General features: G+C 39.2%; 1 protein-coding gene across 1 annotated transcript; it reads right to left on the reverse strand.

The window, feature by feature from the left end:
• Positions 1 to 1,125: 1,125 nt before the first annotated feature.
• On the reverse strand, positions 1,126 to 21,969 carry LOC125312674 (beta-glucosidase 18-like). The gene is made up of 12 exons (XM_048271646.1): positions 21,771 to 21,969; positions 7,276 to 7,342; positions 4,555 to 4,613; positions 4,238 to 4,313; positions 4,014 to 4,088; positions 3,732 to 3,819; positions 3,379 to 3,631; positions 2,867 to 2,982; positions 2,503 to 2,752; positions 1,949 to 2,051; positions 1,729 to 1,828; positions 1,126 to 1,517 (listed from the first exon to the last, which is right to left on the reverse strand). The coding sequence occupies exons 1-12, from the start codon at positions 21,927 to 21,929 to the stop codon at positions 1,307 to 1,309; spliced, it is 1,557 nt and encodes a 518-aa protein (XP_048127603.1). The 5' UTR covers positions 21,930 to 21,969; the 3' UTR covers positions 1,126 to 1,306.
• Positions 21,970 to 23,563: the final 1,594 nt, after the last annotated feature.

The raw sequence follows: 23,563 nt of genomic DNA on the forward strand, positions 1-23,563 counted from the left end.
CGGAGAGCCTTTTGGAAGACTCATACGTACGTGGCGTGGACATACCACCACGGGGATTTGCTAGTGGGACCATTGATAGGCTTTGACATCCCCTATGACGGTGTTGGGGAGTGGGACCCTACTAGTACTCCCCCTCCGGATGGTGTAGTGGTTCACCCGGATGCTGGTCCTAATGACGTGGAGCCTAGCCCGGAGGTCGTGGACCCCGAAGAGGATGGGGACGTTGTGGAGCCTTCCAATGCGGAGCAGCCTCCAAAGTAGGATGAGGCTTAGGATAGTCGGCCTCTCGGTAGTTGTAGAGTGTTGTATTTTGGTTGTGCAGCGGGCTTCGACCACGTGCCTTTTTGTTATAGGTGGTCACGGGCTTGTACGGTGGCCCCCGAAGCCCTAGATTTGACAGTTTGTAACAACTATGTATATATGTACATATGTGTGTTTTTACCATCCCAAGTTATCGTAGTTTTGTTGGTTTTCTGTACGAAGATGTTGTTGCTTCCGCATGTGTTGTTTAATTTTGTTGGCCCGAGGATCCGGGAGAACCGTACGCAAGTGAGGCCAGGTGGGATGTCGACGGTTCGTAGGGTTCGGGTCGTGACACTTTAGGCCGTGCTTGATAACACTTCTGACATAGAATCTTTGCTCTGCTTTTAGAGCAGAAATTCATTTGATAATGCAACTGTTGGAGCAGAAATTCATTTGATTATGCAACATAATTTTTTAACTTTTGGAGCATTCTTTTAGTTCCAGAAATAATTTTGGAGCCACTTCAAGAATTCAAAAGTTAATTTCTAGAGCATAAGCATTGCCATGCGCACCCTAGCTAACTAGGGAAGTTCTTTCGAAGGCATAGAAACAATATATGCCCAGGAAACACGGCCAAGACAGCTGATAACTCGTTTTCTACGCTTTGGTCGAACACTTCCTCATATATATCGAGAACCCTAATGCAACGTCGGCCTTTATGATCTTCTCAAGCATGCTGGACTAGGAGATGGTCATCTGCGAATAGCCGAGTTATGCATCGATCACTTACACTACATCGGTTGACCCCTCTTAATTGCTCATGCAAAAAAAGATTTAAAATGTATGTTCACAGCAACCAGGAGGACCAGAAATACAGATTCAAGAAGTAAGAGACCTACTGTGTATAAAAAGCTTTTGCAGCTCACTGTCTCAAATACAACCTGGGGCACTCAGAAAAAAAAAAGGAGCCCAACTTGACTTACCACCTTATCAAGTTAAGACAATATCGTACATATGTTCCATTATAACAAACATTATATAATTGTTTGGAAGACGCCCGATGCTACATTTTGTAGTTGGATGTTTTCCGAATCGTTTGAGTTTTATTGTCTTGAGAGAGGAACTCCTTGTACCACGTCGCTGACCATTTGGGTGTTCTCTCCAGCGTTTGGAAGTCCACATAATGCAGCCCAAATCTTATCAAATACCCGTGTAGCCATTCGAAGTTGTCTAGCAGAGACCATATGAAATATCCCCTCACATCTGCTCCTTTTCTGAAACAATTAAACTCGAAAATTTATTCGCGAACAAAAAATACTTATTACATAGACGTGATGGACATAGACGGATTTAATACTATGAAAATTGACATGCTTTGTTAATCCAACAAAGAAAGGAGAGGCATACTACGAAAAAATCTGGGAAATGTTGGAGTTAATTGAGGAATGGAAAGACATTCAATACCGGAAGAAATGCTAGATATACCTCACTACTTCACTTAAGACGGCAAGATAGCCCTCGTGGAACTCTATCCTCTTTGTGTCGTTCAGCAAATCATCGATTGAACCTGTAGGTTGCGCGTACCCTGCAAAATAAGAATGAATCTTCTATTTTGTCGATGGAACCGATTGATCATCTTGTTTGCTAAAACTTTAGATATTCAAAAGGTGGTCTAGTTTAGAGTTATTTAAGCGACTCAATATACCATTCTCAGTGATGAACATGGGAGTGTTGTTGTATCTTTCTTTGACATACGTAACGATCCCTTCGATGCCCCTCGGAACAACAAAGAAATCCGACATCGCGGTCTGGAATGTGATCATCAACTGTTAGTCAAAAACATATAATCCTGACAGGGAAATCTACTCAAAATCACGGTTAAGAACGCTGCTAAATGGACTCAAGGTCATCTTTCCAAGCGGCTCTTAACGATGGAATTGTATAGCATTAGCTGCTTCAGTGTAAATGGCCATAGTAATTGTAATGGGAAAATTGTCCAAAAAGTCTTAAACATATTGTCTTTTTGCTAGTTCAGTCCTAAACATTTTCACATTTTATTAATTGAGTACATTTGGTCAATCTTAGCCTGAAATAAGCCAAAATATGGTTATAGTATGTGCTTAAAATGTTTAGGACAGAACGTTTCGCCAAAATAAGCCGACGTTATCTCTCGGAACAATAGAGGAGCTTAACGAAATCATTAATTTTCACATAAACTCTATAAATGTATATCTAGGCACATGCGCTTATATCGCTTACCCGTTCGCCGATGTAAACTCCATCCTTTTCACCGGTGACATACACGGACGCCTCCCCAATAGAGAGGGCCGAAGGGCAAAAAGAGAACATGCAGTCCTTCACGTATTCAGTCGTGTAGTGATTTATACCAATGAAATCCAACTTCACGTCGAGTTTCTTCTGCTCTTCCGTCGTAAACGTCGGCAATCTCGAACCCACGACTTGACGCATCTCAGGCGGATAATCTCCATACACTAAAGGGTCTACAAACCTGTAATTGATGGAGAAATTATGAACAATATAGTAGCAACAAAGATGGAGAGAACATGTTTTTTTTTTCTTTTAACCGGAGAACATGGATTTGAGTAAGAAAGGATCTATGTACCATGCAAAAGTGAAAGCTAAAGCTCGTTGGACAGCCAAACGATCAGCCGGATTGTCGTCGTACGGCTCGTACCATGCAGCAGAAATTACTATACCAATCATTCCTCCTTGTTTTTCCTGATTAAATTTTTTTGTTTAGGTTCAATAATTACATAATATGTATGATTGTGTACGTTGAAGAAAACAAAGAAAGAACATGTATAAGAAGAGTGTCAAAAGTAAGATCTGTAATGGAGCTATGAAAGTGTGAATTGAGCTTCTTGGCCTAGAAGTATGAGAACCTCAAGTGATGACAAACTTCGATTGAGTTCATTCTCATGAGCCTTGAAGTTTGAAGTATACAAGAGACAAGGTGAAGATTTCACTTTCACATCTCAACAAGGCAATTGGTTCATTCCTGTTCTTTCTTGTTCTTTTACGCCAACTCTCACGAACACAAGATGATGATGGTAAAATTGGTAATGAAGCCAGTTACTGCATTGAAAAGAATCAATTCCTAGCTCTTAATTTTACCTGGTAATACTTCCGGTAAATTTGAGCGGCCATGGCATGGGACAACACCAGATTGTGGGTCGCAATGTAGGGTTCGAGAGCGGAGTCGCCGTAGGAGCAATTGCCGAATGGGTAGGAGCACTGGCCAGGTGGGCCAGTCCCCGAGAGGTAACCATTATAGAGGAACCTGTTAGGCTCATTGAATGTGGTCCAATAAGTCACTCTATCTCCGAAAGCTTCGAAACAAACTTGTGCAAAGTAGCCGAAATCCAGCCTACAAACAATTACTGAACGCATAAAGCAAAACCCCGAGATTTGACTGGATCGTCGTATTGATGAAGATTAGAAACGATGGCGGGGACAATTGTGCTTACTGTATTTCGGAACTCAACCACCCACCATACCGGTCTTCTAGCCGTTGAGGAATGTCGAAATGGTTCAACGTCACAAACGGCTTTATACCTTGTCGAAAAGAACAGATTACAAATACTCAGAAGGGGTAATTCATCTTCTTCCTGAAGTGATGACTCTATGACGCGGGGAAAGAAGAACAATCCAATGGAGACTATTAAATTGATACATTGAGAAAACATTATGGAGGACATTGAATTATTGCAATGAGAATGTCAAATACATTTTATGAATTTTGCTTTTACCTCTGACCAAAAGGGCATCAATGAGATTGTTGTAGAACTCAATGCCTTCAGAATTGACCTCCCCGAATCTTCCCTCTGGAGTTATACAAAGCCAAGATAATATCACAAAGAGAATAAAATGGAATAATCATAGAAAAGCCAAGAAAATGATAGAACCGAGCATATGAAGATAACTTCGACCAAAAAAAAAAAAAAAAACATATGAAGATGATAAAATTACATACTAGGAAGAACTCTAGACCAAGATATGGAGAATCTGTATGCATCCACCCCGAGATCATGCATCAACTCTATATCTTCCTGTTGCACATGGACATATTCATGAGACTAAATAATAATCAAGCTTTGGTTAGAGGAAATTAATCTTTCTGTGAGTACCCAAATTGAATTTAACAAATGGGCACCACTAATTGTCAAAGCTTTCTAGCTTAAAAGTTCCAAAAGCCAACTTAGGATTACCATCAGGCCAATTTAGTGTTAAAGCCGGAAGATAAAGAATACTGTCATGACATTTGTAATTAGAGTACAGAAGGTCAAGTACCATGAAGAGATTATAGTGATTATCTGCCACATCGGCATTGCTTCCATCTTCTATTTTGCCTGATCATAAAAAGTAAGTCCCTCAGGCACGGAAACGCGAGGCTCTCTCTTTGAGAAAATTTCAAATAGGGATATGAAGTGAGGTAATTTTCTAAAAAAATAAATAAATTCCCAATGAGCTAGGAGTGTGCTTTGAAACTAAATTGCCACTTGAGGGTCCCTTCTTTTTAAAATGAAAATTGGTTTCGTAAACGGAATTTGATATTCTGATTTCGTGACATCATACGATCTTTCCCGGATACGAAATGAAACAAAAATTAGCTGGCCACCGACGACCTCTTTGTATTAAACTATTGGTCAGGCAAAGATTGCGCGATGACAATTATAAGGAGAGGACTTTAGCAACAACCATAAAAGAAATATAATAAACAGACTACATAAAAAAATGCCAAATCCATTACACATATAATAGTCTCAGTTTGAACCGCATGTTTCTGATCCGCCCGAAAGACTGGTGACCAGTAGCAAGTCATTGCCATCCTATACATAGACGAGCTCGAAAAATATATGACATCTGCTTACTTGTATCTTTCTCTAATTTCCTTTATTAAGGTAAAAAACATAGATGCAAAATTCGTTACACATATAATAGTCTCGGTTTGTACCGCTTGTTTCTGATCTGCCTAAAAGCCTGGTGACCGGTAGCAAGTCATTGTCATCTTGTAAATGAAGCAGCTCGAAAAATATACAACATCTTCTTCTTTGTATCTTTCTGTAATTTTAGGGTGTGTATGAAAACACTTCAGAAATTGCATTTCTCTGCTAAAAGCCCATCTGGTAGAGAAATGTGTTTGATAAAATCCCGATCGAAGTAGAAATCTGTTTAGTAAAAAAATTAACTTATGGTATGATTTTTCACTTCTATTAAGATTTTTCATTTATGATAGGATTTTTGGCCAATTTTGAGAAGTAAAAAATTTTAACTTCTCGGCTCCCGAATCACTTCTTGGACCACACTCGCCTCCACCAACCACCGTTGCTATGATTGTCGGCCGCCGACCATAGCCGCCGCCGCCGACCGCCGCCTCCACCGCCGCCACTAGCCGCCAACCACTACGATCACCGCCGCCGCAACCGGCGACCACCGCTGCCGTCGACCATCGCCGCCGAAGATTTAAGTAGAAATTTTCAACCGTTATCAAATGAATTTTTCTGATTAGAAGTCAATCTAGAGCAGAAGTAGAAACATCAACTTCTACTTTTGAGGAGAAGTAGAGAAATCAACTTCTGATCAGAAGTTGATTTGTCAAGGTAAATTGATCTTGAATTGTTTTCAGTCATAGCCTATTCAATTTTTTTAAAAGAAAACTTCATAGCAAAAAATAACGCCTATTTAGATATTTCTTCTAGCTAGCCTGTTAGCTTGTCTATAACCATACAATATGATGAAATTAACTATTGTAGATGCTGAATTGACCGTTAGATATACACCCGGTGTTCGATTAAATTATCGAATATGCTAGGACTTCAATTTTATCACATCGTAGAAACGTAGGGAAAATTGTCAAAAAAAAAGCTCTAAACTTATTGCACTTCTATCAATTCAATCCTAAACCTTTTATTTTTGTGTTAATTTAGTTCCAAACCTTTGTATTTGTGCTAATTCAATCGGTCCGGCTAACTTTAGCTAGCCGACAACGATGTGAATGTCGACCGGCGCTAACGTGGATAAAATTTTAATAAAATTTTAATATTTTTCTAATTATTTTTATTCTTTTCTTTGTCTTTCCTTTTTTTTTTTTTTTTTCCATTTCTTCTTCCTCTAGTCGATCACCGGCATCAAGCAAAGCTCGCCCCTGCCCGACCATGGCGAGGCACGACCTCGCCTAGCACTAGTGAGGCTTACCCCCATTGACCCTAGCCTTTGGCGACCAACCGGAGGAAAAATAAGCGAAAACAGGGAAAGAGAAAAATAAAAGAAAATAAAAACAAAAATTAATTCAAAAAATATTATAATATTATTAAAAAATTGACCACGTCCGCACCGGCGGACATCCACATCGAGATCGGCCGGCCAAAATTAATCGGATGGACTGAATTGACATATATACAAAAGGTTTATGATTGAATTGACACAAACAAAAAATTTAGGAGTAACTTGGCACAAATGTAAAAGGTTTAAGACTGAATTGATAAAATGAGAAAGTTTAAGATTAAATTGGCAAAAGTGCAATAAGTTTAGGATTTTTTTTTTTTACAATTTTCCTGAGAAGCTTATGGATGGGACGTCTCTATTTCTCTTGTTTTGTCTAAACATATATTATCAAAGTTAATCTGTTGCATACATTTTTCTTTTTTTTGCAGGTACAACTTCACAACCAAAACTTACTTATTAATTTCCAAATACATGTAAGTCTCGTATGATTCCAGTATAACGGCAGGTAAAACCCATCGCTGTTTCAGGAGTGATTAGAAAGCAATTTTCCGTCTTCTTGGTTTTGATTGGACGGAGTAAAGTCTCGTTTTCAATCGATTTTGACCCAGAAAAACTAAATAATTTTATTGCAAGTCTTTGTTTGATCTGAGAGGGAAATATAATTTTATTCTCTTGTGTTGCTTTCATTAGAGCCTTAACCCTTTATTCCTACTTACTTTGCCCAGAAAATAATAAATAAATAGATAAATAAATAAACAAGAAACAAACAGAAAATGGAGTGAGGACCTGGTATATGGGAGAAGACATCCCAATTGCTGAGGCTTTTGTTACCTTCCAGGTAAGCCCCTTCAATCTGGGCAGAACATATAAAATAGGGAATTATTTAGTATAAACTTGCCGAGGTAATTCACATATAATTTCGCGAAAAACCATAATAATTGGTAGAAGACACCTCAAGTGCCAATATTTGAGTACAACATTCACTTTGGTGTCAATATATATATTTTTTAGACCACTTAAGTGCCAAATCGGAGGAAAAATCGATTATTTTAGTGCCAATGGCGAGAAATTCTGGCTACTTGACCGGAGTTAGCACTTAAATAATCATTTTTAAAAAAAATCGACACTTAAGTGATCCAAAAAAACGATCACTTTAGTGTCAAATTAGAGAAAAAAATGATCACTTTAGTGCCAACGGTAAGAAATTTTGGCAATCTCACCGGGGTTGTCACTTAAATATTCGTTTAAAAAAAATTGGCTCTTAAGTGATTTGAAAAATATTAGCATTAAAGTGAGTGCCGTACATAAATATTGACAGTTGAAGTGTACTTCTACCCCTAATAATCTATAAAGAAAAAAAAATCATTTTCGATTGGTTTTCAAAGAAGCCAAAAAAAGGTGTCAGACAGTGATGGACATAAAATATATGCAGCTATCTTGTAGATGAACGAGGCAGTTAACTTTTTTCTTAGCAGAATCGCCAGAGAATCGGCCAAGCCCCACCACTTCTTCTATTTTCGTCCGCCCCTTGGCTTCTGCTCTCGGCTCTAATGGATTGATTCAGGACATCAATTTATGTTTGCCGTCCATGTAGATCATTAACTTTCACCCTAATGCCGATTTCATCGCGGCGGCTCTGACCTTGCCATCTATGCCTCGCCGCCTCTCACCTCGCGCCCCTATCTCTATTCGTGGTGCGCTTGCTAAGCGGTAAGCCATGAGCTGTCCGAGGCCTTATAAAAGTTGTTTGTATCACGTATTTACAAATTCCATATGCTTCTTTTTTTGTACATGCACCCTTCCACCACGGAGTTAACTTTTTTGTATGATTGTTTTACATGGAATTTAAGTCACATTCTGCCTCAGTTTATTTTCGAGTGTTCGACCAGCCGCATGTCGCTTCTGGTTCTCCTTGTTAGAATATATTTTTAATATTCAATGTGGGCTTTATTAATTGTTATTGTAAATATAAATTGGTCCAATAAAGATAGATAAAAGATTTCCTAATTCTAATTGGATATGGGACTAGATAGTGTGGGCCGAGATAAGCTTTATCTATAATGAAAGGATAAGATTTCAATATCTATAAATAGAGCTCAAGTCCCTCCTCCGAACCCTAATGTTCACATAACCTCACATCAAGAGTCGTTAGAAGCGATACACGAGGGGCCGTCCCATTGAAGCCGGTGATAAATGGGGTTTATAGAGGAGAAGCTCTTGAGCAACGGATCGTTGCAAATTCCGTATCAAGAACGATGGATCCGAAACAAGGTGCGTCAATTCTTCAACTTTATGAATCTGTGATTCGTGTATCTAAACATGATTAATTGGGTTGCTGCATAAGGGTATTAATCGTGGCTATCATGTGGTATCATAGCCAATGCGTTCTAGATCTTGAATTACGTTCTAGTGTATTTTCAAATTTTTTTTTGTCAAAATTGAAATAAAATTATATATTCAGAACCTACACAATGAGACGAGCAAAACCATATAAAGATCATCGTTGGCGATCGCCGGATGCTCGGCCACGCGCTGCACGAATGCGCCACGCGCTTACTCGAGCCCTCACGTGCTCGGCACGTGCAAGGTTGACGTCACCTTGGCCGGGTGCAGATCCAACCGCACCCGACCCGTAACTCGACCCCGCTCCGGTTGAATGTTGACTCAAACTTCCCGGTCGAACCGATCGTTGACCGGTTAGACCAGGTTAAGATCGACCGGGTTCGCCGGTTCGGTTAGGCGAGCAATCGGACCGGACAAATCGGTTGGACCGGTTTCGTAACCGGCAGAGAAGCAAAACATGTGCCTCGCATGGCTCAACACGTGGGCCTCACGCGCCAAAGCTTTAAGTGACACGTGAGGGAGCGTGAGAGGTCCGATCGAGGTGTTCCAGGCACCGACGTGCTCGTATTCTCATGCTTTACAATTTGGTATATTTATTTTACATGTTTGATGCTTTTATGGATGAAAAATACCTATAGATCCCAAATAAGTGTATTGTTTGGGGTATTTTTGGCGTGTTTCAATGTATTTCTATATGGTTTCATGAAATACATGTACAATCTCACTTGTAAGTACCACATACAAATATGTGGAGCACAATTTATCAATTACATGTATATAGTTTAACATGTGTTGTTGAGTGAATTAGCACGATATGTAATTTTATGGATAATTGACCCTAGTTTCTGAAATTACATGCATACGGTTAATGTGAAATATAAAGTGTATATCCCAATTTCAGAAAAATCTAATTGGGTTGTGACTACCAAAGTGGCACACTTGATTGGATTTAATAAATAACGGTTTATAAAGTATTGGGATGTCTCCCGCTTTAATGCATAGTTATACTCCCAAAGGAGGTAATTATGTGTTGTTGCATGGAGGGTTGCATGTACAGCATATGGTTGAGAATTGGTTGGTCTAAGTGATTTTATGCACCCAAAGGTGGTGATTGACAAAAATTAAAATAAATTCTCATGGCCGCTATAATGTAGAGAGTATATAACCGCATATCATGTCTTCTGCCTAAAGGTAATTATATGATGATGTATGTAACTCTCAAGATAAATTTTCACATTATACTAATTATAAATATTGATTTTTTCAGTCACCTTTTACGTGAACGGCAACTCCATAGCTATCAAGATTCTTACCGGTTCTAATTTTAGGAAGTGGATATAGGATTTTCTGTTTGGTATGGAACTAGTAGATATTCATGTTACTCTCAATGAGGATAAACCGATAGCTCCCACTAATGCTAGTATAGATGCCCGTAAAGCACAATTTGTTGCTTGGGAAAAGAACAATAGGATTTGCTTACTATCGATGAAGCGATCCATACGGGACCATTTTAGAAGTGATTTTGATGCTAACATCACTGCTAGGCAAATAATGGAGGCCTTGGTAGCTAGAAATCGTGACTCTCCTAATGTTGAAGTTAGGATATATATGTCAAGGTTATTCGGTTTGAAGTATGATGGTTCTGTTGGTGTTAGAGATTATGTCCTAAGGATGGTTGATCCGCAATCAAAGCTTAAGGCCCTTAATGTTCCTATCCATGATGCTTGTATTGTGCATCTTGCACTCAACTCTCTTCCACCTGAATTTGGTATTATCCAAACACAGTATAATACCGCCGATCAACCATGGACAATCAATGACTTGATTGCAAGGGTAGTGTCAGAAGAGACTAAGCTGAAGAAAAGTAAGGCATATGTTGCTATGTACGCTGCTTCTAGTTCTGGTGTTAAGAAGAGTAAGGGGCACAAAAATCGTGCTCACAAAGAAACTCATTCATCTGCTGGTACATCTAACAACTTGGGTTCAAAGAAACCGACCTTCAAAAGGGACGGTAAAGCTGGTAAGAATGGTCTCTATTTCTTCCGTAAGAAGGGAGGACACGTAAAGAAAGACTCCGCTAAGTATAAACATTGGTTGTCTAAGCGTGAGCCTAAAGGTAATGATTCTTTGACACTGGTTTGTGAATCTAATCCTTCAGAAGCCCTATCTTGGTCATGGTGGCTAGATAGCGGTGCAACTAATCATGTTACGATTACCATACAGGGATTCATAAACCGGAGGAAGCCAAATAAGGAAGAATCAAAGCTCACTGTAGGAAACAACAATAAAGGCGACGTCGAGTTCGTGGAAGATGTCATTTTAATTCTAGATTATGGTTTTAATTTGATGTTAAGGAAAACATTTTATGTAGCTTCCTTTAGACGGAATTTAATTTCCATATCAAGTTTGGACATGTGTGATTGCTCTTTTGATATTTCAAGCAATGCAATTTCTATTTCTATTAATTCAAATAAAGTTGGGTATTGCACTATGTCCAATGGATTGTACATATTATGTTTGTCTCCCAACGAAATATACGTTGCTTATACAACCGAAAATGTTACTCATTATGGCATAAACGTCTTGGTCACATCTCTAAGAAAAGAGTGGAAAGACTAATAACGGCAGACATTCTGTCCACTCTCAAAAGTGATCTAAATGCATGCATAGACTGCTGTAGAGGTAACATGACTAAAATAAAGAAGAAAACTGCAGTCCGTAGTTCTTATTTATTAGAGATCATCTATACATATATAAGTGGACCCTATATAGCAACATTGTGTAGAAATTTTTATTTCATCACATTTATAGATAATTATTCTCAATATAGTTATCTGTACTTGATCGAGGAAAAGTCTGAATTTCTTGACAAGTTCAAGATTTTCCGAACCGAAGTTGAGAAACAGCTGGGAAAAGTCATAAAAATTGTTAGACTCGATCGCGGTGGTGAGTATTATGACGACATGGCGATGTTGGACAGCTTAAAGGGCCATTCGCCAAGTACTTAGAGGATTCTGGATTTGTGACTTAGTTTAGTATGCCCGGTAGTCCTTAATAGAACAGTGTAGCGTAAAGGTGTAATTGTACACTTATGGATATGGTGAGATGTATGATTAGCAAAACTAATTTACCTTTTTTTTTTTTTGTGAAGCTTTGAAAACGGCGCTTTATATTTTAAATCACGTTCCTACGAAATCGATGTCTCTTACTCCTTTCAAGTTGTGGACTGGACGGAAACCTAGCTTGAATCACCCGAAAGTTTGGGGATGCCTTGTAGAAGTAAAATTGTATAATCCAACTTTGAGCAAGTTGGACTCCAAGACCACTCGATGTTATTTCATGTCTTATCTAGATCATTCAAAGGGATATCGATTTTATAATCGCAATGGAGGAACGAGAATTATGGATTCACAGACAGCGAAGTTTCTAGAGCTTGATGTGGCAGAAAAATGTGATTGTTTGCATATTATTGAAGATAATGATACGGTGAGTACTTCTATGTCGTTTTCTATACCTATCCGGACAAATGTAGAAGTTCTTACTCCACGGACTAAACCTGTTGAGGCTCAAGAACCCATTATCGAAGCGGTTCTCGATAAAATTACTCAAGCCTCTCAAGAATAGAATGACGTTGAAGATGTTCCTCTAAGGAGATGTGTTAGACAAAGACAATAAGTTATACTACCGGACTACATAGTTTATATAGGTGAGCAGGATTATGATATTGGTTGTGTTGTTGATCCGGTGACTTATGCAGAAGCTATTTCTTATCCTCCGTTTGATTTATGGTTAGATGCGATGAAAGATGAGATATTGTCTATGAAATACAATGGTGTTTGGGAGCTTGTTGAATTACCCGAAGGATAACTCATCGGTTGTAAATGGGTGTTTAAGACTAAGAAAGACTCCACAGGAAAGATTGAAAAATTTAAAGCCACATTAGTAGTTAAAGGATTCACTCGGAGAGAATGAGTAGAAGGAGTAGAATATGAAGCAACTTTTTTCTCCAGTCTCTTCTAAAGACTCTTTTAGAGTAATCATGGCTTTAGTAACGCATTTTGATGTGGAGCTTCACTAGATAGATGTTAAAACTGCTTTTCCGAATGGAGATCTTGATGAACAGGTTTATATGGCACAACCTGAAGGTTTTACAGTAGATGATACTGGTAATTTGGTTTGTAGATTGAAAAAGTCTATCCATGGTTTGAAGCAAGCTTCTAGACAGTGGTACTTAAAGTTTCATAGTGTTGTTACTTCTTTTAGGTTCATTGAGAACAAGTTAGATCAGCATATTTACTACAAGGTCAATTGGAGGAAATTTATTTTTCTCATTCTTTATGTTGATGACATCTTGCTTGCTAGCAGCGACATTGAATTACCGCATGAGACAAAGAGAATGTTGTCATAGAACTTTGATATGAAGGATCTTGGAGAAGCATCTTTTGTCCTTGGAATTGAGATCCATAGGGATTGTTCTCGTCGCATATTAGGCTTATCTCGGAGGGCATAAATTGATCGTATTTTGGAGAGATTCAATATGCAAAAGTGCAAACCAGGAATTGCTCCTGTCTGCAAAAGTGATAAATTGAGCCTTTCACAATGTCCTTATTCAGATATTGAACAGATGAAGAATGTACCTTATGCTAGTGCACTTGGTAGTATCATGTATGCACAGGTTTGTACTAGACCATACATTACTTTTGCAATAGGGCTTCTAGGCGGATATTAGTTAAATCCAGGACACGATCACCGGGTTGCTACTTAAAGAGGACCGGAGACTATATGCTAATTTATAGACATGTTCAAAACTTGCAGCTAATAGGGTATTCAGATTCAGATTATGCTGGTTATTAGGATGACAAGAAGTTGACAATGGAGTACATCTTTATACTAGCAGGTGGTGCGGTGTCATGGAAAAGTGAGAAACAGAAAACGATATCATCTTATACTATGCAAACAGAGTTTATAGCGTGTTTTTCAGCTACTACTCGGGCTATTTGGCTCCGGAATCTCATTAGGGAGTTGATCATGTTTGATTTTGTTGATAGACCCATAAAGTTATATTGTGATAATAACTCTGCGGTGTTGTTCATTAACAACAACAAAGGTCTCAAGGGGTTTAAGCATATGAAGGTCAAGTTTTTTACTCTAAAGGAATCTATACAAAATAGTGACGTTACGGTAGAGCATATTACTACAGATGCTATGATTGCTGATCCACTGACTAAAAGTCTACGCCCTTGCGTATTTGAACGACATGTTATTAGCATGGGCTTAGAAGCATCGTGGGATGTCATTGTTTAGTGGGAGCTTTCTATTTTTGCTCTAATAAAGTTTGCATTTGTATTATGTTACTTTTAGTAATGGTTTTGATATGTATTTATTCTTTACATTCAATTGAGTATTTATGTATGTGTTATTGAATGCATATCTATTAAAATCACAAGATATTGTGTAAACCTTGAGTAATGGATGGGGCATTTATTTTTGGCCGTGTGCATATGTCTTATTACACATAAAGTATAGTTAATTATAAAGGTAAGATATATGTGGGTTCGTTGGAACCATAAGGATGTTCTCTTGTGACACATCAAGTTTCGTGACACATAAAGTAAGAGAATGGTGACCGACAAAGATGATAATATATAAGATGTCTCTATTTTTGAGATGTTATCCGTTTGTTATACTACCATATCAAATCCATATAAGTAAAGTTAAAAACATTAGTGATTGTGACATCTTGTAATCCAGCTCGTTTTGAAGTCTTGAATAAATGAAAAGTCTTATCGATGAATTTCAGTCGAATCTCACTCAGAATTGATTTCTCTCGAGCGGACTAACCAAATGGGAATGGCTAACTAGGAAAAATCAAGTACGTGGACCTAAGAACTTGATCCTGGGTCGACTCTTTGGCCATGAAAATTGTCGAGGGAATATTTTGGACCAATATAGGCCGATCATAGAATAATTAAGGAACGATTTGGGTAATACCCTACACTTGGATAACGGGTGATTCCGTTCGACCTCGTATAGGTTTCAAACGTCCCCGAATTATTTTCTAACGATCGTGTCCATTGGGACTAGTGATTGACCCTCGCAATTGAATGACAACCAAGGTCGCCGGGGCTCGAGTAATTCTTAAACGTGATTTTAATCACGGGTCGATACGCGTAACTCCTAAAAGCCGCCCGTTAGTTTGAGATACGCTGAAAATTCTATTGATCGAGATTGATCGCGAATCGAGCTTCGGAATTTGACATCGGACCTTCGGGGGTTTCAATAAATAAAAATTTTGGACGTTTCCTCATCCCGTGTGAAATTCATTCGCGGTTCACCCCAAAGAGGTTCGGGAAAAGTATATTTGGATTGGATATGGGAAAGAACCCATTTGCCCTCGAAAAATACCCCATTTTTCACTTGGAACGAAGGGTATTTTGGTCATTTCCCCTTTTGGCCGAGATTGACTAGTCAATGAGGGGAGATAATTATTTTTCTCTTGATTTTGTGGGCATAATTAATTATTATTAACCTATATTAATTATTATATTGGCCCTCTTCTTCTTCATTATCCAAGAACCCTCTCTCTCTCTAGCTCACTTTCTCTCTACCTCACTCTCTCTGTCCCTCTCCCTCACTTGGCCGAACACCCTCTCTCTCACCCTCCATTGTCGAAAATTCTTCGAGCTCTCCCCGGAGTCGCTTTGGATAGCTTGAGGTTCCTAGATCGTCGACAAATCGCCGGCCGTGCAAAGATCGCCGGAACCGCCGCTTGGTTCGATCTTTTCCTCAACCGTTCAACGGACGTTTTGCGAGTTTTTGAGGTAGGATTGTTTCTAAACCTAAATTAGGTGACTAGGCTGCTAAAAGACCATGAAATTGTGAATTTTTTATGAAGAAAATTGTTGGATTTGAGCTTGAGGAGGGGCTAGACGAAAATTGCAGATTTGAGGAGAAAGAAGGCTTGTTCTTGCAATGAATAGTAAATGCAAGAGGATATTAGTTTGGTCAAAGTTTGACCATGGTTACTCTACCAACCCTAGTTACTTTTTGTTCAACTATGGTTGCTTTATGCTATTGTTTAATCATGGTTAGGTTAGTATTTGACTCTAGTTAATTTTTGAACCATGGTTAGTTAATATATTAACTAGGGTTACTTTTATGTGACATAAAGTTGTTATGCCATGGTGCCCATTTAAATGTGGCATGATTACTATAGTTTAGTCCTATAGTCGTAGATTAATTATATGTTAGAAAATTATTATTGTTCGGACGTGATAAATTTCCACGTTAGTATAATTTTAGTGGCGCGTGATTTATAAATTGCTACATTAGCGTAATATGGTCGCATGACGTGGATTGGATACTATGGTAGTATTAATTGATCGGGTAGTCTGAATTATTATTTGAATTAGTGTGAATTAATCGGGTGATCCCCAACTATTAATTCTCTAACGTGAGTGAATCACGTGGTCCCGAACTATTCTAAGAAAATGAGAAGGTCGTATTCAATCAAGTCGCCCGAGGCCAAAGTGAGCCGTATTCGCCTGATTGTCCGAGACCGAGGAAACGAGAAGGTCGTATTCAATCAAGTCGTCCGAGGCCAAAGTGAGCCGTATTCGTCCGATTGTCCGAAACCGAGGAAATGTGAGGGTCGTATTCAATCAAGTCGACTGAGGCCAAAGTGAGCCGTATTCGTCTGATTGTCCGAGACCGAGAAAGTAAGAAAGTCGTGTTCAATTAAGTCGTCCGAGACCAAAGTGAGTCGTGTTCGACTAATTGTCCGAGACTTGATCCGGTCGTGTTCCTATGTGTCCGAGACCGAGATCCGTGGGTCATATTCCTATGTGTCTGAGACCCGGGTATATGTATAGAGCCGTGTTCCATAAAGGTCCGAGGCTCAATGTTATGAACTTATTTGATGGCGGTGGAGTAACGTGGAATATTCCGGAGGAACGTGGAATATTCTGGAGTGACGTGGAATATTTCTCGAGTAATGTGGAATATTCTGGAGTGACGTGGAATATTTTGGGAGTAACGTAGAAATTTTCGGAGTAATGTGGATATTTATATTATGGCCTGATATGTTAAAAACGTGCCCTGGAGCACGTAGAATATTTTATTATCAGGGCGAGGCGTGGAACGCCGAGAGGGGAGTAACGTAGAATATTTGAGAAGGTGTGAGAATTTTCGGAGAAAGAGTGGAATTTTCTGAAATTTAATTGGGGAATTTTTGGGTAAGAAAGAAAGAGTTGTTGGAAATTGTTGCTTGCCTAAATTGTGTCTGGAGGCACTAGCGACCCGATCTAGGGTTAGAGATTTTCCTATCGAGATTTTATCTCACCCCGTCATGGGTTCGTTGTTTTTCGGACCATCTGCCTTAGCTATGAATATCCCGCCTCAAAGGTTCGGGATCCCCGCGGGACATGGAAACCGTGGTGACAGAGTACCCAGTAGGAGAGGACAAGGTGTATTATAGGCACGTGACTACGATATTGGTGGATACCGGAGAGCCTTTTTGGAAGACTCATACGTACATGGCGTGGGCGTACCGCCACGGGGATTTGCTAGTGGGACCATTGACAGGCTTCGACATCCCCTATGACGATGTTGGGGAGTGGGACCCTACTAGTACTCCCCCTCCGGACGGTGTAGTGGTTCACCTAGACGCTGGTCCCGATAACGTGGAGCCTAGCCCGGAGGTCGTGGCTCCCGAAGAGGATGGGGACGTTGTGGAGCCTTCCGATGCGGAGCAGCCTCCCGAGTAGGATGGGGCTTAGGATAGTCGGCCTCTCAGTTTTTGTGGAGTGTTGTATTTTGGTAGTGTAGCGGGCTTCGACCACGTGTCTTTTGTTATAGGTGGTCACGGGCTTGTACAGTGGCCCCCGAAGCCTTAGGTTTGACAGTTTGTAACAACTATGTATATATGTATATATGTGTGTTTTTACCATCTCAAGTTATCGTAGTTTTGTTGGTTTTCTGTACGGGGATTGTTGTTGCTTCCGCATGTGTTGTTTAATTTTGTTGGCTCGAGGATCCTGGAGAACCGTACGCGAGCGAGGCCAGGTGGGATGTCGACGGTTCGTAGGGTTCGGGTCCCGACGGTGATCATGGATGGCTCTGTGTCTTTTGATGCGATTCTCGCTGTGATTCGGTGTTTAAAACTTTATGGGATTGGATTGGCTATTGGAAATTATCTCTAGACCAATATAAAGATGCACATATACAGTACAATTTCAATTTATCTAGCCCAAGTGGGAGAATGTTAGAATATATTTTTAATATTCAATATGGACTTTATTAATTGTTATTGTAAATATAAATTAGTCTAATAAAGATAAATAGAAGATTTCCTAATTCTAATTGGATATGGAACTGGATAGTATGAGCTGAGATAAGCTTTATCTATAATGAAAGGACAATGTTTCAATCTTTATAGATAGAGCTCAAGTCCCTTCTCTAAACCCTAATGTCCACATAACCTCACATCAAGAGTCGTTAGAAGCGATACGTGAAGGGCTGTCTCATTGAAACTAGTGATAAAGGGGGTTCATAGAGGAGAAGCTCTCAAGTAACGGATCATTGCAAATTCCGCATCAAGAATGATGGATTCGAAACAAGTTGCGTCAATTCTTCAACTTTATGAATTTGTGATTCGTGTATCTAAATATGATTAATTGGGTTGCTGCATAAGGGTATTAATCGGGGCTATCACTCCTTACACGGTGGGTGTTCAACATGTGTTTCTTAATTATGTGATCTTCTTTTATCTATAAGCTTAAATTTTTCGATGAAATATTTTGTTTAGGAGGGCCATGACCTGCCATGCGAGGCAAGCTTTGTAGCAGAACTCGGACATGGCCACGACAGCTTTGCTACAGAGGTCAGCCATGGCCGCATGAGAAGAAGAAGAAATAAAAAATAAAAATAAAATAAAAGGGAGTTGAAGATGAAGATTACAAAGAAGAAGGAGAGACGACAAACATGCAAATTTTTCAGCGTTTTCACGTGGAGACAAAAGATACGGTGGGATCAGCTCATCAAACAAGGAGAAGATAAAGTAAGGGTTCAATACAAAACTATATTTATGTGATTAGTTCAAAGTACTATGTCCGATCAAATCACGTGAAACAAAAAGAAATTATTGCACTTCAATAAATAAATCTTCCCCCAAAAAAACAAAAAAAATGTTAGCTGGACGACCGTTCGTCAAGTCACGAAGGGGATTTTCATTAAAAAACATTTTTGGAACGGCACTAGGGTTTCAGCAACATACTTCAAGCAATATTGCGGAAGACTAACTCTTCTTATTGAATATCACGATATTTGTTTTACTTGACAGCACCGGCTCTCATTCCGACCTCGATAAGTGAACGAATCCATACAATCAATATACTCGCTGGATGCATGCAACAACTACGTTCCACTGTAAAATAACCGATGGAATCGATATATTGGAACATGTTACGATTTCAATAAAGACAAAACTCCATTAATCTTGTTAAAAGTACACATTTGATTTTTAATGGCCTTCGTTGGCCCACTAAATTCGTTTCGCTTTTCGCCTAAAAAAATTTAGGGAGAATGCTTCCATGACAATCTGACAGTACTGTCAGCTATTTTTGACCACGGTCCACACTCCATCATCGCGTATTTTGCATAAAGAGCTCATTAATTGAAAAATCACAAGGTCAGAACTAATGATAGTATTGTCAAACTGTCTAGGTAGCCGCTCCCTAAATTTAGTGGGCCAAAATTAGAAAAGAAAAGGACGGAAAGCGCTCATAAACATTATTGTTTTTTTGTGGGTAGAAAACAATAGTAGTGTTTCGAAAGCGAAGTGTAGAACATGATTCACACATTGTCTCATGTTCCCATCTAAAATTCCCGGTGGTCCCCCTAAACCAGACATATTCCATGGATTTGCGCAAATGGAACCATCCTATAATGGGATATGCTAAATAAAATCAACCGTTTTAAATGTTATGTGTACCCTGGTGAGCGAGGAGCAACCAGGTATAGGAGAAGGGGCGGTCGGTGGGAAGTTCGAATTCTTCCCAAGAAGTCACGTCTCATACGAAAAAAAAGACGAATCATCAAATCAATCAGGTTCATAATTACTTATAGCCAACCGGCCCATGGTGAAATTTCAAGTACTCAGGTGATAAATTAATACCCTATAAATAGATGATGATCAATAATGTTGAGTACAATTACGGGAATTGGTCATCAAAGCCGACGAAAGGCATTTTTAGAGAGAAAACGGATTCTCAAACCGTGTTATATGCATAAAAAATGATAAAAAAAAACGCAAGACTTTTGAAAAAGATCACTATTTTTTACCACCATGAGAAATAACATTGTTTTTCACACTTGCTAAAATAATAATAATAATAATAATAATAATAATAATAATAATAATGACACACAACATTTTGCCCGGTGATAAAAATAGAATCGTTTAGTTGCATCCGAAACTAGAAGTTTCGAATCTGTTGACGCTTGTTTAGCGAAAATAATGTCATTGTATTGTCGACAAAACAACATGAAATCAATATAGAGATGAAAGTTAGATGTTAATAGCTGTCAATGCAGTGAAAAGGCAAGTGGGTGAACCCACGGACAAGATGACGAGGAGAATGGACAATATACTAGATGTAACTTTTATCACACAATAAGAAACATGTCCCTTTTTATTTTTTAATGTTTGAAAAGTCAGGTCAAATCTATTACAATGACGGAAGATTGTGCTTTTTTGGTCCATTTGGCCTGTGAAAAAATGTTAGGCTAAAAATATGTTCGTGGACCGAATATGATAGAAATATGATGCTCAAGAATAAAAGAAATAATCTTACGATTTTTAATAATCAGTATGTTGTCTTTTTTTTTTTTTTTGTTTTATGATTAATATGTTTTTTTTTTCCTTCCTTTCTAAAAAAAAAAAAAAATTTTTTTTTTTTAAATAATCTATTGCTTTTAAGAAAGGGGGGGACCAAGTTGGAGCAAAATTCTAGTCATGGCAAGTTGTTAAATTAAGGAACATGTTCTGTTAAAGGAACATATTCGTGACACATGTCAAAATTGTTCGAGAATAGAAGTTACGAGCAGAAAGCACACCGCCAAATTTGTGTGCACTTTTTGGAGAGAGAAAGTTGGGGGTAAGCAAAAGCATTTTATCACGTCCAACTTTTTTTTTATGGAATTATATCTCATCCTATTTAATTACATAAGTCACATTATGTACACTATATGCTTTGTATAAATTACTAAATCCTGCTCCTTCCAACTCAAGTGAAGCTTTCCTCGTAAAATGGACCCTTTTTTTTAACGGAATTCGAAAGCAATAAAAAAAAGGAGGGAAAAAAAAAGCAGAAAAGATTCACTTTTTTTTTTTTTAATATAGTCAAATGTCTAAAACCAGGTTTGTGACCGAAAATTCTATGCGAGCAGGTGAGTGCTCTCTCTCTCCGTTTCGTTATCCCAGTGCTCAGTTAAAGAAGAGAAGAATTACCGCAATGTAAAAAAATTATTATTTTTTTTAAAAGGAAGGGATTTATCGTTTACTAATCCAGAAATGCGAATTATCAATACAAAGGGAGTCGGGTCCACCATGGTTAATTAGACAACAGACAAAGACGAAAACACGATTATATTTCTGTCTCAGAGAAGCTGTCTCTTTCTTCTTCCCCCCGACTTTTCCTTTTGAATCGCAAAGGAGATTGGACATGAGCCGCAACAGTCCGGCCAACACAGCACTGCCGATCGTTTTCGGGTGAGTAAACAGAGGAAAAAAGTAAAAATTTGTGGGACAACCCGAGAAAGAACCTTTCATCCCTCTCCCATGAGCAAGCAGGCAAGCAAGAAATGCTTCTGAAACTGACCATCTAGAGAGAGAGAGAGAGATAGAGAGAGGGAGAGAGAGAGGGAGAGAGAGAGAGAACCTGGAAAGAGGAGGTGGCGGTACCAAACAAGAAGGAGGGAGGGAACTGGCCTCTGTGCACGGTGGTTGTTCTTGAGCTTGTCACTGGCAAGAAGAGACCCTGAACCAACAGCAGACGAAGAAGAAGAACGAGAAGAACAGAACAAGCTCCAGATCTCATCCTTTTACCTTTCTTTTCTTTTTCTTGGGTTTGGTGTGTAAAAAGGAGAGGGCTTGGTGGGTGGGCTTTATATAGCCGACGATTCTCGGGGAAAAAAACTGTCAACGTCCCCAACTTGCCGTCCCAGCAATACCCAACCGGATCAACCCCGTCACGATCCGCGGTGATGAAATTCACCAACTGGGTCTAAAATTCCTCAGATTCCCAAGGCCAATAAAAAGGAAAAAAAGATTGCGAAAATTGAAAGAAGTTAAAATGCGTCGCTTTCGAAGCATTGACTATTTGTTGCTTTTGTGGCGGGTGGTGGTGGATCAGGTCGATGGAGGTGTGGGCACAGGGGCGGGCGATCGCTCCTACGGTTTTGGGCAGAATTGAAAGAAGTCGATCATGACATTTCGCGTGTGAGGGTGCGGCCAATCTTGGGCACACGTCAAGATTAACCCCGAAATATCACTGGTCCAAAATAGAAGCATCAAAATTTCCAAATTTGCAGTTGATCCTTGACTTAAGGAAGTGGGACACATGAGACTAGGGGTAAGCATGGGCCGGGTGGATTGGATCCAGACCTAGATCCCGAAACCGACCGTGTTATAACCGGTTCCTAGTTTTTAGAATCGTGTTATAACCGGTTCCTAGTTTTTAGAACCGAAACCGATCATGTTTGTCTTGGAACCTATTTTGGAACCGACCCGGTTTTGGAACCCAATTTTTTGATCCGGTTTCAAGGTCTATCCAAGAACCAGTTTTCCTTTTTTTTATTAAAATAATATGAGTATCGATGAAATGAGTAATAAAAATTACAGTCTACCAAAAGCAACAGTCCAAAATATAATAATACATAATACGACAAAATGGGAAGAAACAGAGGAGCGAGAGAAGGCGAGGGAACCAAAGGGCAATCGACTATGGATTGGACACTAGGTTTTTTTTTTTTTTTAAAGTAAATGAAAACCGATTCTAAAATTGGTTTGGGTGGGTCTTCACCTAGAACCAAAAACCGAACCGGTTTCAACTGGTTCCCAAAAATTTGAACCGATTCTCGAACCGATTTAAGCGGGAACCGATTCCCGACCCTATTTTTTGGGTGGGCTGATCCGGGTTCGGGTAAACTCGGTCCCGGTTGCACACCCCTACATGAGACTATCATTCCCCCTCTGTTCCTGCCCTGTTTTTTCTTGACTTCTGAAATATGCATCCATGTTCGACCAGAAAAAGAAGCAACATATGCATCCATGAAAATATGTATTGAGAGAGAGAGAGAGAGAGAGAGAGAGAGAGAGAGAGAGAGAGAGAGAGAGAGAGAGACTGGTAGTTTCTACCGTTAGGTTTGAACTTGGAGGCTTCATCTAACAGGGAATCTATGGCTGCAAAAACTTTTTGGACGGGGAGCTTTTATTGTTTTACCCATTTTTGGGAGCCTATTTTAGGACTTTTCAAAGTTCGAGCTTTTCCTTGATTCTTTCGAACAAGGAGGAAGCGCCTTGTTGGAGTTACATCGTGACCCCCAGCTACCACCTTCTTAGCTACTCCGCACACGCCTCATAGTACGTATATTCTTACCTGCTAGTCTTGATTCTCCAATAAAAATTTTGATCAACGGCCATGCAAAGGATTCCGTGGGACAAGTTTAGAGC

This window comes from Rhodamnia argentea, chromosome 1 (genome assembly GCF_020921035.1).
Source record: "Rhodamnia argentea isolate NSW1041297 chromosome 1, ASM2092103v1, whole genome shotgun sequence".
Taxonomy (NCBI): Eukaryota; Viridiplantae; Streptophyta; class Magnoliopsida; order Myrtales; family Myrtaceae; genus Rhodamnia; species Rhodamnia argentea.

Coding starts and splice junctions, on each gene's coding strand:
- LOC125312674 (XM_048271646.1), bottom strand. CDS start 21,929: ATGAGATCTGGAGCTTGTTCTGTTCTTCTCGTTCTTCTTCTTCGTCTG. Junction 1,829..1,948: donor CATGTTCATCACTGAGAATG/GTATATTGAGTC, acceptor CTTATTTTGCAG/GGTACGCGCAACCTACAGGT. Junction 1,518..1,728: donor GTCTTAAGTGAAGTAGTGAG/GTATATCTAGCA, acceptor TAATTGTTTCAG/AAAAGGAGCAGATGTGAGGG.